The sequence below is a fragment of the Copidosoma floridanum genome, unplaced genomic scaffold (assembly GCF_036245765.1).
Source record: "Copidosoma floridanum isolate Cflo_tuat_1 unplaced genomic scaffold, Cflo_Japanese_pri ptg000006l, whole genome shotgun sequence".
Lineage (NCBI taxonomy): Eukaryota > Metazoa > Arthropoda > Insecta > Hymenoptera > Encyrtidae > Copidosoma > Copidosoma floridanum.
The window spans coordinates 9484587-9499280 of record NW_028321883.1 but is presented as its reverse complement, the minus strand read 5'-3'; the positions used below and the strand labels follow the sequence as shown (position 1 = coordinate 9499280).

General features: G+C 36.0%; 1 protein-coding gene across 1 annotated transcript in view; it reads left to right on the top strand.

Moving 5' to 3' along the window:
* The window catches only part of Abl (tyrosine-protein kinase Abl), a 451059-nt gene extending 436657 nt beyond the window's left edge, over window positions 1–14402 (top strand). The window contains 1 exon segment of the mRNA XM_089598684.1: window positions 11917–14402. Within this exon segment, the coding sequence (XP_089454810.1) occupies window positions 11917–14184 (2268 nt within the window). The 3' untranslated portion in view covers window positions 14185–14402.
* Window positions 14403–14694: the final 292 nt, after the last annotated feature.

The following is a 14694-nucleotide window of genomic DNA, read 5'->3' as shown; positions in this document are numbered from 1 at the left end:
CAATGTCTGCAGATATTAAAAACTATGCAAAAAATTTTCTCAGTTGATATGGCAGCATCAGAGATTGGTAGAAAAATTGCTAACTGCAATGCTACGGAGTGTGACCACTTTTTTTTACTAGTTCAAGCGCTCCGTTGCGGCCAAGCGGCCAATCTAGATATTTTTTTTAATTTAAGAAGGATGGTAGGGGTATGCACCTACAAAGAAAGGAGTGGATTCGCGTGAAAATGTGCATTTAGTCGCATATTTTGAAGATGCGTGGAAGGAGTATATCGAATGTGCTCCTACAAGGAGAGGAGTGGAATGTCGACCATAGCTGTATAACTGAGCGCGTAACACAAAACAAGTGACGACGACTGTGACGAGTGTTCCTCGCTACTTGCATTTTAGCTATACCTAATAGTATAATATGTTATTCGACTGACTTGCTTTAATCTTCTGATTCAACATCTTAGAAATTAGGAAGGCATAAGTAAATAGTGCTCGAAAAATTTTGGCAGATGTTTAAAATACAGTTTGTTATTTGATGTTTATAATATACTAATCTTTGGTATTTTAGTTTTAAATTCACCCTTACCAGATCGTGTCAATATTTCTCCTGTAACAAATTTTTTTTCTCATATAACATGCACCACTTTCATAAGTGTTGTGATAAAATCCTAAAAAGAATTTTTTCTTCTTCCTCTTCATGTGGTGTTAATGCATTTTGGAAATTTTTATCTCCCACTCATGTACAGCTATTTTCATCATCTGTATCGTATCTTATTATAGCTATTATTTTAACAAATACATTTTTATCAGTTTCTTGTTAATCCACCAAGTGTGGGCTACCACTATTGATGCCTCAAATGTCACAGTCACTGTCTCCATCTCTAATGGAAATGTTTCTGTTGCTATCATAGCATACAACTATTATATTCGTATCACTGTTTTCATCACTAAGAACAGTTTTTCCATCGGAATCGTAATAAACAACTATTATGCCAGTGTCACTGTCACTGTTTCTAATCAAAATTTTTGTATCACTATCGCAATCTACATCATTACGGATACCATCACTTTTTATTTTGATGTACGCTAGTTATAGTGTCACTATCACTATTAATATCGTAATCATAATCTCAACCACTTTTTACTCTTTCAATTTCATTTCCAACATTGGAATCACAGTTATAATTACTTTTAACTCTTACAATTTTATTTTTATGTATTTCACTGGTTGAAACATTTTTGGAATCACCGCTATTTATAATAGTTTTTTTTTTAATGGTATAGATATGGGTGGGTATTTACCTGGTTTCACTTTAGCCAATTTTTCTAGTACATATTTTATCCTAAAATCAGTAACAAAAACTCTCCTTTTTTTATTAGAAGTAAAAAGAGTAATTTTTTATCATCATTCATTTTACCACTTTTTGATTTGCAATGTAACACTGTTTTAGAAATACTTTTTGAACTGTTCAAAAAAAAAAAAATATGTATTTACCTTGTAGAAAAGTCAGGAGAGAACTAGTAATCTCTTAAAAGATTTTCTTGATCTGAAAAAAAATATATGACACACATGTAAGTACTGAGGATTATATACATGCTCAAACTATATGGAAAATACTTAACGCAGCAAATCTTGGACAGTATCCAGATTTATACCTCAAGATAAATGTGCTTCTATTAGCAGAAGTTTTAAAAAACTCTAGAGATAATTTTTTATAGGTATAAAAATTAGATGCTGCTTACTATTTTACAACATCAGGCTTTACCTGGGATGGAATGTTGAATAAAACAGAAGTAAGTTTTATATGTCTAATTGCATACATATAAATATGTACAAACAATTTCACTAGAACATAAAAAAGTAAATTTCTAACTTTTTTCCGGAGATTTTGCTAGAACTCATTACTGATATTGCCATATTTATATTTATTGAAAAAGGCATAAGAAAAAAATAAGTCAGTGCTGCAACAGATATGCTGAAGCAAATAACCACTATGCGGATGATTACAGAAAAAATGATGCTGCAAAATATAGTATCTTTTTTGGTGTAAACAATTTGGTTAGGCTATAACTCTACGACTGCCTTATGAAGGATTCAAGTGGGTAAAAACACATTGACCAATAACCTCACGATTATTATAAAATAAGTATTGAAAGTATGTATATATTTTAAAAGTAGAGTCGGAATATTTAAATATGCTTCATGATTCTCATCAAGACTTACCTTTTTGCTCTGAACATATTTCAGCTCAAAATTAGAATCAGAATAAATTAATAACGACATTATACAATACAACAAACATAAACTTTGTAAGTACTTCATTACGAAGTTCTCAAGTAAGCTGAAAATCATGAATTAAGAGTCACAAGAAGCCATCTGGCTTTAAAGTTACAGCAAAGTTAATGACTCAAGGAGTATATAGACCTGAATGGTAATAAAAAGAAAAAAAGGTAAAAATGATTTTGAAAAAAATTTGTTTAAACTTTCTAATAAATCTATTTTTAGAAAAACAATGGAGCGTCAAAGAAAGCGAATCAATGTTAAGCTCTAAGACCACTGAGGTGGGAACTATGGTGCAGGTGTATATATTTCTAAACACAACTTTTATAGTTGTAATATTTTTTCTTCAAATTGTAGAGCTTGTGAAAAATAAGTGTAATGGCAATATTATTACGAAATACGTCGGTCTTGAAGTCAAATGTACAGGATTCTCGTTTTAAGCTCTTAGTTCTCGTGACAATAAGCAGCGCATTTTTCTCAGCATCACTGATGCATTACTCTTAGGGCATTATAAAGTGAATAAAAAATGACGAGATGGAGTGGTAGAAGAAGAGAAAGCTAAGGAGGATGGAGAAAATGTAATAAGTCCAAAAAATAAGATCATTGCTTATATATCACTAGGGGAGCATAAAATAATAAATAGAGAACTCAGATTTACAAAGGATGAAGTAGAAGGAAAAAAATATTCACAAGGACAAATAGACAACAGTTTTTATATTTTTATTTATTTATTTCATACTCCGCCCCTTTTGGGTTTGGAGGGAACAGTTTTTATATGAGAGAGAGTTTGAAAAGGAATCAATGTGGTGACATCACAAAAAGGAAAGTTAAGGAACCTCCACATATAGATAACTATAAGATAAGTGTACACATTATAAAATTTAAAACAATGAGCTAGAGCAGAAAAGTATTAGATCCAATCATCAGGATAAAATCAAAGAGCAAAATATGATAAATTTTAGTTTTTATGATAGCGAGACATCATGTTATCCCTATGATTGACTCATCGTTTTGCGAGAATCATGAAATAAATAAAAAACTTAACAGTGAAGAACAAAACGGTGACGACAACAGACAAGAAGTTACTTGTTAAAAAAACGAATGGGAGGGGGAATTATTGTAGTAAAGCCACCTTATGTAATAGTAGAAACCAGGCCAGTTTGATTAAAGTTGCCAGCCAGCGACATCAAGTATTCAACCGTTTAGTGTTTGAAGCTAGTGGCATAGACTAACAACAACCTCACAAGAGAACAAGTGTGAAGACCGAAAATTTTGGAAAATTTTTATTGGGAATTGACGTTGAGTCAATAATTGAACATTAATAAAAAAAGGCATAACACAATTTTGAGGTTAATATACATTTTTTTTCTTTATAACCACGTTACTTGAATCTAATTATTACTGTTTCGTAAATATTAAAACCAGTTAAAAAGTTTGTTAGCGTTTTTTCGTGTCTAGTTTTTCCAGATGTCCAATCTAACAGCTTAATAATCCAGATGTCTAATCTAACAACTAAATAAAGTAGCTCTGGAGGTTTCATCCCACGCAACAAAATCACCGAGATGATAGTTATCCATGGTCACGAAGTTAAAAAATGTTAACACTGAATATGGAATGAAGGGAGTTGTGGAACTTAATGACGAATTTAAAATATTTTTACCTAGTGCAGTGTCAAAGAATATCATCGATAATGAAGTGCTGTGTAATAATTAACTAGATTACAAACAGAAAATGGAGCTCTTTATTAGTCATGAGACGCGACTACTAGCGCCGAAGAGTCCTTACAAAAGTAAATGAACTAGCTACAGTTGAAACTACAACCTTAACTATTTAACGTGTTAAAAATGAAACCGCGAAAATTTATTGCCATTCTACAATGTAAAAAAGCATCATGCGGCAATAACTGGAACTAAAACCTCTCCCTCGCGTCTCATGACGAATAACTTATAACTGTTGTCATACTCAATTTTCAAGTGTAATAGTTTTTATGGAAATAACAAGGAAAAACAACTATATATTGTATTCTTTTCATAAAAATTTTTTTCAAGAAATCAACCTCTTAACAGTTCAAATATTTTTATATACTTTATTTTTTTTATGCGTTTACCGTATATCTTTCATACATAATATTTTTATAAAATACAATTGATCTTTTGCAATCCATCATTAGTAAGTATTGTCGAAACCCAGCCATTTACATGTTTTATAGATGTATTAGTGTATCCGTGTTAGTGTGTGTTGCTGTATGTATGGCGACACTGTCGATAAACTCGATGATCCACGTATACATGAATGCACGATGCATCCATAAATCAACACTAATGGGCTTAGCGCTCTCTGTATTTAGCTTCTACCGTACATTCTTCGTTGAAATTCAGTATCTTTATCTTCAGATTGGCCAAACGTCACTAACGTCAGTGTTTTTTGTGTCAGAAATTCATCTCAAACTCGTTAGGTATGTTACCTGGTATCTTATCTATTCGAAACATGGTACATATATTACCTAAGGTTTTATACCTACCCACTGCTGGGCAGAGCTAACTAAATGGGGAAGCTCGAACTATATCTTATTACAAAGATACGCTCAAGAAAAAATGGAAGAAAGCCAGGTGTTACTGTGCATTCTATATCCGTGTTCACTCCCTCGTTTTACGTTAATCTCCCACGTTAAACGAGCCTAAAGAAGTTTCTTTATGAAATTACTTTAAAATCGAAAAAATGCGGTAAACAATATTTTTTTAGTTTTCTTACTGGTTGTTACTGATTTGTTTTATTTTGAAAAAATAAAAACCATACAACATTTACTTTTTTAAGAGAATTAATTTATTTTCTTTTCTTTAACGCTTTACGTGTAGACACAAAGACGGCTTGGACGACAATAATATTTTAGGACGCTCGTTTGTAGTCTAATTGAAAATTAGTTACCAAGGAAAATAATCGTCGTCTCGTAGAATAAAAGCGCGTCATGACTGAACGCCTGCGAGAGATTCAAAATCTCCCGCTACGTGGCTCTTCTCACTTTACTGATTTCTATAATGATCGTGTGAGAAATTGCTTTTTAATTTTGTGCCTCCGCAAACTTAACCAACTTTCTAGTTAGTCTCAAAAAATTTCCAAATGCAGTCTTCACTTCTGCTACTCGAATCTGATTATCATTTCCCGGAAATACCTTAACAATCAATTTCTTCCTCCATTGATTTCGAGGCACATTATTATCTAGAATCAGAACCATCCTTCTCTTTAATGGAGTCTTTTTTTCTAGCCATTTTTTCCTTGGCATCAATGAAGGAAAGTATTCACACAACCATCTACTCCAAAACAAGTCTACTGTCTTTTCACTTATTTTCCGTTGTTTACGCGTACATGGAGATGGAATCTCGTTTTTTTTAAGTCTTATCAATCTTAAGGAACTCCCTAACAAAAAGTGATTTGGAGAAAGCGCTTCTCTATCTCGCGGATCTAACGATACATTGGTTTATGGTCGAGAATTCACAGTATGTTACACCTGCGCAAAAATTGTCAATAATGTTTCGTCTTTTGGATGTTGCTCTTGTAAGGATAATGAAACCGCAGTTTTCATAGAATGAATTAATCGTTCCCACGCTCTTCCATATGGGGAGTCTCTGGAGGATTAAGATACCAATAAAATTTCTTCCTCGTTGTAAATTTCTCCAATTTTTGTGAATACGAATGTAATATTTCGATCGATTCTTTTAATTTCAATTCATTTCACATCCCTTTGAAATTTGTCCCATTGTCCCAGTAAAAAACCAAAACATCACCTCTTTGCGCGATAAACCTTTGAAAAGCTAAAATTACAGAATCGGTATCTAATTTGTACGCAATTTCCAAATGAACGGCTCTTGTAGACATACACGTGAATAAAACCCCCTATCTCGTCTCATGCGTTCGTTTAACTTATACAGACATTGGTCCAAAACAATCAATTCTGCAATAGGAGAATGGTTTCGTTTTAAAAGCTATTCGTGCTTTTGGAAGACCAGCCATCTTAGGTTCTGCAGGCTTAGCGCAAAGTATTTTACACTGGAAGCATTTGAAAACTAAACTTCGTAATGAATGACGAAGTCTGATAATTCAATAATCTTGACGTATCTCGTTGAAAACGGTTTCGTGACTACCATGTAAAAACTTTTCGTGATAATGTTTTATCAACAACTTTGTAAAACTGTCATTGCTGTTTAAAACGACCGACTCAAACATCAATTTATTGTTTCCCTTCTCAATGTTTGCTAGTTGACCCTTAATCCGCATTATTCCTTTTTCGTCTAAAAATGGATCAAGACCCAAAAGCTTGCTATTCTTTGCAATTTGCTCTTCTCTTTGTAATGCTGTTATTTTATTAAAGAAAGAAGCTCGTTGCGACATTTCGATACATAATTCTTCTACTATTATTCGCAGATCTGTCAACGAGATTTTTTTCTTTTTCATTTTATTTACTACTGACAATAATCGCGAAACGAACAAAACTAAACGAATAAATGACGAAAATCGTGTAAAATCTATTAGATTTTTTTTTACAAAATTTAAACAACAAATCTCCTTTTAAAACTCTTCTTTGCATTTTAAGTTTTCATTTAAACGCACGAAAGTTTGGTCTTGCCAATTCAATTCCGTTCCCCTTAAAAATGACGGTTCTAGAAACCATCGACTTCATTCTTTTAATGCTCCAGGAGTGAAACACGTGGCGTCATCAGCCGGATTCTCCTTTGTCGGTACCCATCACCATTCACACCCTTTGAAATTTTTTCGAATTTCGTGAAGTCGTTTGGCACGAAAACCTTAAATACTGTCGGATCTTTTTTTATCCAACATAAAACCGTAACTGAATCTGACCATTTAACATATTTACTGAAATTAAAATCGCGTTCACTAATTATTATCGATGCTAGGCGAGTAGCCAAAAGTGCGTCCTGAAGCTCGAGGCACGGAATTTTCGATCGTTTTGTGGGAGTTACTCTACTTTTTGAAGCTATAAATAAAGTATGGAATTTACCATTACTAAAGAGAAGCGCCAGTAAGCTACAGCTGAGTACGTTTTCGAACTAGCGTCACAAAAAACGTGTAATTCGGCTTCACGTTATTGAAACTCGTTTAACTAGTAACATCTATTGATCTTGCATGACTTTACAAGCTTTAAATCTTTAATCCATTCTTTCCATTTAATAAATTCCTTTTCTTTTATTTTTTTTCCCACAAGCAACTCCTAATTTACAAACCACTTGCATTAAAATTCTTGAGTGAATCGTGAAAGGAGCTAAAAATCCAACAGGATCGAAAATTGACATAATAATCGCTAAAAATTCAGTTTTTGTTAGTACCTTATTATCAGCAATTAATTCGTTATTTATTTTTTTGAAATTTGTATAAAATCTAAGTTTATCGAAATGATTATCCCATTGTCATTCTAGAATTTTCTCTTCGGTAATCTCGGTTGAATCTGATGACTGTATGAATGTATTGTTTTTATCATCTCGATGTAAAAGTGATAAATCGTTACTCGACCAGCTGTGCATTTCCCAATTAGCGTATTTATTAATTTCCGTCACTTGGCAAACGAAATCTAAAGCTTTAAGGCGCGATTCACAGCTATCTAAGAAATCGTCCATGTAACAGTTCTTTTTTAAACTTTTTACGCTCTCAGGATACTTTAATGAAAATAAGTCGGCGTTTTTGTCTTTGATAAACAACGCGGTACAAGAGGACGACTTAGCGCTAAACAACATTGAATTCATTAAAAATTCCTGAGAAGGAGTATTCCGACTTTCTCTCCGCCAAAAAAAACGTTGCGCTTCACGATCCTTGTCCCGAATCTTTATTTTTTTAAATATATCGCGCTTATCGGCTTTCATGGCATAGACAAATTAACGGAAACACATTATTACACCAGGAAGATGACGTAAAAGGTCAGGATCAGCTAACAGTAAGTCATTAAAACTTTTCGAATCTACTTTTGCTGCGGCGTCGAACACTAACCTAATGGCTTCTTTACGTTTTGCACGCCGAAATGAGGTAAGCAGCGAATTGTCTTTTCAGGAGTTGCTTTTCCTGCTTTAATCGCAAATAAACGCGCCATTTCCTTCTCATAAAGCTGAGCATAAACCAGATAGCGATTAAGCTTCTTCTCCAAATACGTAAGCCTGCGAAGTGCAGTACTCCGACCGCTAGGAAAAAATTTGTTGTCTGACTTACAAAAGCTTGACTTTCCAAGAGCTATTCACATAACGACTTGTTTTTTTTTAATATTTCGAGGGCTCTGTCATTTTCGATACCACTTGATATTTCGTCTTTAATTCCGAGAGATTCTAAATTGAAATAATTCATCGAGTTCAATTAAACGATTTTCATCATTTGAATTTTCTTTCTCGGACTTTTGCTCGATAATATTAACATATACCTCGTTTTCTAATTTTCCATCAAAATAGCCGTGTATCGTCTATCCCAATAAACAATGACTTACAAATAAAGAATCTTTTTTAATCTCTCTGAATTCATGCGTTATTATAAAGTCGATGTGATCTTGTCTTGTTAACATCTTTGGAGGCGCATTCAAGGTGTTAACTCGGATTCCCGTAACTCTTTCACACATTGACTCGACATTTTTATCGATATTTTGCGACGACAAAGGAAAGTCATTAACTACTAAAACGTTTTTTATATTGAAAACTGCGCCCTCACTCTTTACTGTTACATCTACCTTTTTACTGACTAAAGTAATTCCAGTGAGACTTTTTAAAGACATACTTAATTTCGTACATTTAGCTTTAATTTTTTCTACTACTTCCGAATTAATTAGCCTTGCGGCAGAATCGTCATTAACAAAGGCGCTAATTTTTTCCGAGCCATGAGGGCCGATGATTTTTAATTTGAATATTTATAATAACGTGTGAATTGAAATTTTGTGTTTGAAAACAAACTTTGAAATTTCCTTTATCTAGTCAAAACGTCGCTCCCAATGATGGTTCTCCGTGAGATATAAACGTTGTTATACGGTCTCGATGAAAAAGTTCGTGATGCCTGCGATTACATCTTTTGCACGATTTAATTATAAATACGCTTCGTTCATCCCGATTCACTCGTACGGGCGCGCCTTTTACTTCAGAATTGAAAGGCAATACGTTTACACCCAAAATTATAATAATTTCTGCCTCTTCGAACGAAAAATCGGATAGTTTCTCTAGATCAGGCTTTCCATGTCCCTCAAAAGAGGCATAACGGATGTAACGATCAATCATTGAATCAGGCATTTTTTTTATCGTCTCGCTCGACAGATCGAGACTAATTAAGTAGCCTTGTTTATTTAAAGACTTTATTGCTGCTACAGAATTTTTTAACCGAGTAGCGACTTCAATTAAGTTACTTTTTTGATCATCAATTTGCGGTAAACTTAGCACGTCATTGAAAATCTTTTGTAATATCATATTTTCGTTCCCGAATCTCATTTTCAACGTCTTTATAATCTCATATGTACTGTTTCCGTTTACAAAAATAATGTTGGTGGCATCGCGAGCATCACTTTTCAACGACTCGGAAAGCCTGAGTAGATTCTCTTGGTTTGTATAGCCATTTTTTTCGGTTAAAAATTCATACGCTTGCTTAAATTTTCTCTAATCAAGTGGGTCTCCTGTGAACGTCTGCATAGGCATAGATGCTATTCTGTTAAGTAACGCAGAATTATTAGTCTGAAAACTAGCTTCTTTATTGGCCGTCAAAGACTCTCAATAGCACTTACCAACCTACTAAAGACCTCACCTACATCTGCCTGATTTTTTGTACCATGCATCTGAGTGTGTAAATTTCTGCTTAAAAAATTACGATTTAAGTTCTCTTCGCTACCTGACATTTTGTCAAAATCGCTGTCACTGTTAAGCAGGTCATCCTTTTCGTATACTGGCAATCGTTGATGTAGGTCAATCTCGGGTCGTAGTGATGGTATCCGTCGTTGTTGTTGGTGTTGGGATGCAAGAGCAACATCAGCATCGAGGCGGTGACACGCGAAATGCGCGTATCCTTCAGCTGGAGGGACGACCGGGGTCGCCACAAAGTCAACGTCGGAATCAACGGAGTAATGCGATGCTCAACCGTGAGCTACCGCAGGCGCTGGAGGTACGCCCACGGCACCAAAGACAGTATCGGAAATAGAACGAAGACGTAACATTCGATCACGAGCTACTACTAGAGCTGCGTCAGGAACCGCTTCCAAGTTAGGAGCAGCAGCCGGTACGTTAACCTGACCGGTGCACCGACGTAGCGCTTGACCCCGAACTGGGGCCAGGGCGACAGGAACCACCTTCAGGTTAGATCCCGCTGGTACACCAACCTGATCATCGCGACGACGTGGCGCTTGACCGCGAACTGGGGCTGGAGCGACAGGAACCGCCTCCAGGTTAGGTGCCGCTGGTACGTCGATCTGGTCGGCACGACGACGCTGCGCTCGACCGCGGACTGGGCGCGGGATCGGGGCTGGGGCGATAGGAACCGCTTTCAGGTTAGGTGCCGCTGGTACGTCGACCTGATCGGCACGACGACGTACGGTGATCCGCTTTCAGGCGGATTTTGACTCCTCTGCATAGTTTGAAGTGAAACGAAATTTTTTTTTTTTTTCAACTTTTACTTAATTATGATTTCCGTCCGATGCACTAAAAAATATTACCGATTTGTTCTATTTTGAAAAAATAAAAACCGTACAACATTTACTTTTTTAAAACAATTAATTTCTTTTCTTTTCTTTAACGCTTTCCGTGTAGACACAAAGACGGGTTAGACAACAATTATATTTTAGGACGCTCGTTTGTAGTCTAATTGAAAATTAGTTACCAAGGAAAAAAATCGTCGTCTCATAGAATAAAAGCGCGTCATGACCGAACGCCTGCGAAAGATTCAAAATCTCCCGCTACGTGGCTCTTCTCACTTTACCAATTTCTATAATAATCGTGTGAGGAGAGATAGGTACCCCCAATCAGCCTTATTCGACTGATCGTAACACGATCTCATAGCTGTGTAAATACCCGCTATGTTGACACGCCTTTACACTGTTTAATTAATACAACAACAAACGAACGTTAACGAACAATAAAATTACCATATTACAACACTGGTTGTCTCATCGATTGGAACGCCGTACGTAATATGCATGTCCGTTGGAAAAAAATACACCACACATGGTTTTATACATACGGACATACTTAACATGCATGACACAATTAGTGAAACATACTTATGTATAATGAAATAACATAAAATTTAATATTAGCACACTTATGAAAGAAATTTCATTTTTGTATTTAAAGTTTATTTTATCCAATAAACACATTACAAGACAGTTTTCAGCATCTCTGGCAAAGTAGCATTGTCAGCCTTTGTCTAATGAGAAATTTAATTTAATTACCCTTGTATTAATTACATTTGTAATATTGATACTGAATTTGACGTGTTATAATAACTATTATTGGGTTGGTCTATCAGTTAAAAAGACCGTTTGGTTCCTACGATTACTATTTGGTACAAAAGTCTTTGCTCTAAAATTAAAGTCTATTTTATATAATACTTTTTATGAAGTTGTTATAACTATATGTATGTATACTAATCAATATTCGATTAATAAGTATGTTAATTTTTTTTTACAGCTCGTCCATGTGGGAGCTTTGGAGGTGCAAAATGTTAAAAGGGCTATTAATCGGTATGGCACGCTACCTAAGAATGCAAGGATTGGTGCGTATCTTGAGTCCTTGCGTCATAGTAGCATACCGTCAAATCATGACAGTAACAGTAGCTTTGTGGTATCTCCGTTGGGTACCTCTAGCACTGAGCAGCAGCAGCAGCAGTCGCAGCAACAGCAACAATATCGTTCTCTCTCGCCTCGCCAAAGCAGCTTCCACAGTCAGGCGCAAATCATCAGCAGTATTTCTTTAAGCGGAGATGTTACCACGTATCAGCCATCTAATTTACTACCTGGGCGAAACATTGGTGCTGTTTTGCGAAAGCCCAGCACTGGTTTCGAGAGTAGCAACTTTCAACCGTCAATTGGAAACTGTACCTTTCGGAAAGCAAGTCCTCCTCGGTCAGCTCAACCAAGCTTAGCCGATCTTGAGTTTCCACCACCACCACCATTGGATCTCCCTCCACCTTTACCAACATCCAATTTGCTTTTAGACTGTTCTGTCAATCAGTGTGAACAGTTGCTGCTGCCATCGACCGTTTCGACTTCGAGTAACAGACAAGTGCCATTGACATTGGTAACGAACTCACCTTGCACCTTAAAAAAAACTAAAAGTATGCTGAGTGAGAATCCAGCAGCTCGTGAGCGAAACGGTGACCTTCAGTCAGCTGAACCTTCAGTGAAAGAAGCCAGTTCGAGATTTGGTGTAAGCCTACGGAAGCGAGAAGAACAGCAACAACAGAAGATTAGCGAGATTGTTAAAGTAACATCTGATGATTGCGATGGTTGTGAAGAAATCTTGCTTCAGGTTGACACAGCTATGCAGACTGCAATGACTCCCACGCCTTCACCTCCTCCTTTACCGCCCTCCCTTGTATCATCGAGTCATAACATGCAGAATAACCTAAGCACCTTTTCTTCGAAACCCGGATTGAAAGAAATGCTTGAGCTCAAGCTCATCAATGAAATCAAGCAAAGCTGTGGCGAGTCAAAGCCTAGCGGCACTTTGAAGAGAAGCAATATTTCAAGCAGCAACAGTACTCCTTTAGATCCAGCCTCACAGTTACTATCTGAGCTTTGTGCGAATTTTAGTGCTGATACAAGTAAGCAAAACGAATACGCGAGTTCAAACGTTGTTATCAGTATTACTAATGCTGTAGATCTGAAAAAACAACAACAGCAGCAACAATCGCCGCTCGTGGAGCCCACAGGACTTGGTTTCAAATTAAAAAAAGTTGAGCGGAAAATGAATGTCTTGGCAAAGGTAGAAGTTCCAGATTCTCAAGTAATTAATTTTAAGGCTCGACTGCGGAAAGTTGATAATATCGCAGATAAATCTTTGTCAGTTTCACTGGTGGAAGATACAAGCGATAAAAAATTGGATGATAAGAAGACAAGTATCACCGATCTACTAGATTGTCTAACAGATGAACAGCTAGAGGACAAAAGACGTAGCACCGGTAGCATCAATAGCTTGAAAAAACTGTGGGAGAACAAGGATACCTTGAGTGCTGGCAGCGAAATAGCCGGTACACAACCCTCTGCTCCTGGCAGTCCAAAACTTAGTAATGCTGGTCACGCTGAATCAGTAAGTAAACAATTTGAACAAGACACTGCTAACGAGTCAGTTGGTAAAGAATTATCAGAGAATTTTAGTATTATGTCAACGCGTAGCTCACAAACGAGCAGAAATGATGAACGTATGCCATGGCCGCCAATCGAACCTGAGGGGTCGACAGTGCTTGTCAAGCCAGCCAAATCTCTTGTCTGTTCAGGTAAACGTTTTGGCACATCAATTTACGCAATACCCAACTTATATAAAAATGTCAGCACTGAGAAGGAGCCAAAAGAGCAGGAGGAAGAGGAACAGCAACAGCAGCAAAATCAAAGCTCTGAACTTATTTCAAAAACAGGCCATAAACTGAGTATTCTCGAGATCGCAAGTAGTATTGAGAATGTCATTATCGATCTAAAGGACAACTCTAATGTAGCTGTGGTCAGCTGGCTTCAGTTGTCAGACAAGGTTAGTTTATTATACGGTATGTGTAACAGCTACACTCAAGATGCACAGATTCCACCCCACACCAAGTTCCAGTTTCATGACTTACTGTCTCGGCTTGAGTTGCAGGCACGAAAAATTAGAGCAGCTAGTATGTGTAACACGGTTGAAAATGCCAAATTACTTATGGATTTACATAACACTATTAAAGATGTAAGTAACGTTGTACAGAGATGAAAGCGCAACATCAAGGCTTGAAATTACATTACTGTTGACGCTGCCAACACCGTTATAAGCACATAATTATTTAAGTGCCGTCAGCGAGGCTAGCAATTAACATGCTTACGCATGTACGCGTAACCAAAAACTTTAAAAAATTGTTGAAACATCAAAAGACCGCGTGAAAAGGGTCTGCTTTATCGTGTAAGTTTTTTTTTTTTTTTTTTTTTTTTTTAGTAAAAATGGCTATTTGAAAGTAAACTCTCATAATAACCATATCATGCGATCAAAGACGTTATTTTTTAAGTAACAAACTATTGATCTAAGTCATTAGTAACGGTGTTTGAGAAAGAGAAGATAAGATTGATAAGAAAGCAAAAATTATTTTGAGTGCACTTAACTTGAGACTGTGCTGTAGAATTGCTTATTAATATTTTTAAAATCAACCAAACTTTGAGAATACAAGAGACTCTTAACATACTTAAAAATTAAGTACTAATTAGTGGAATGCTTAAGTGTATACTAAAG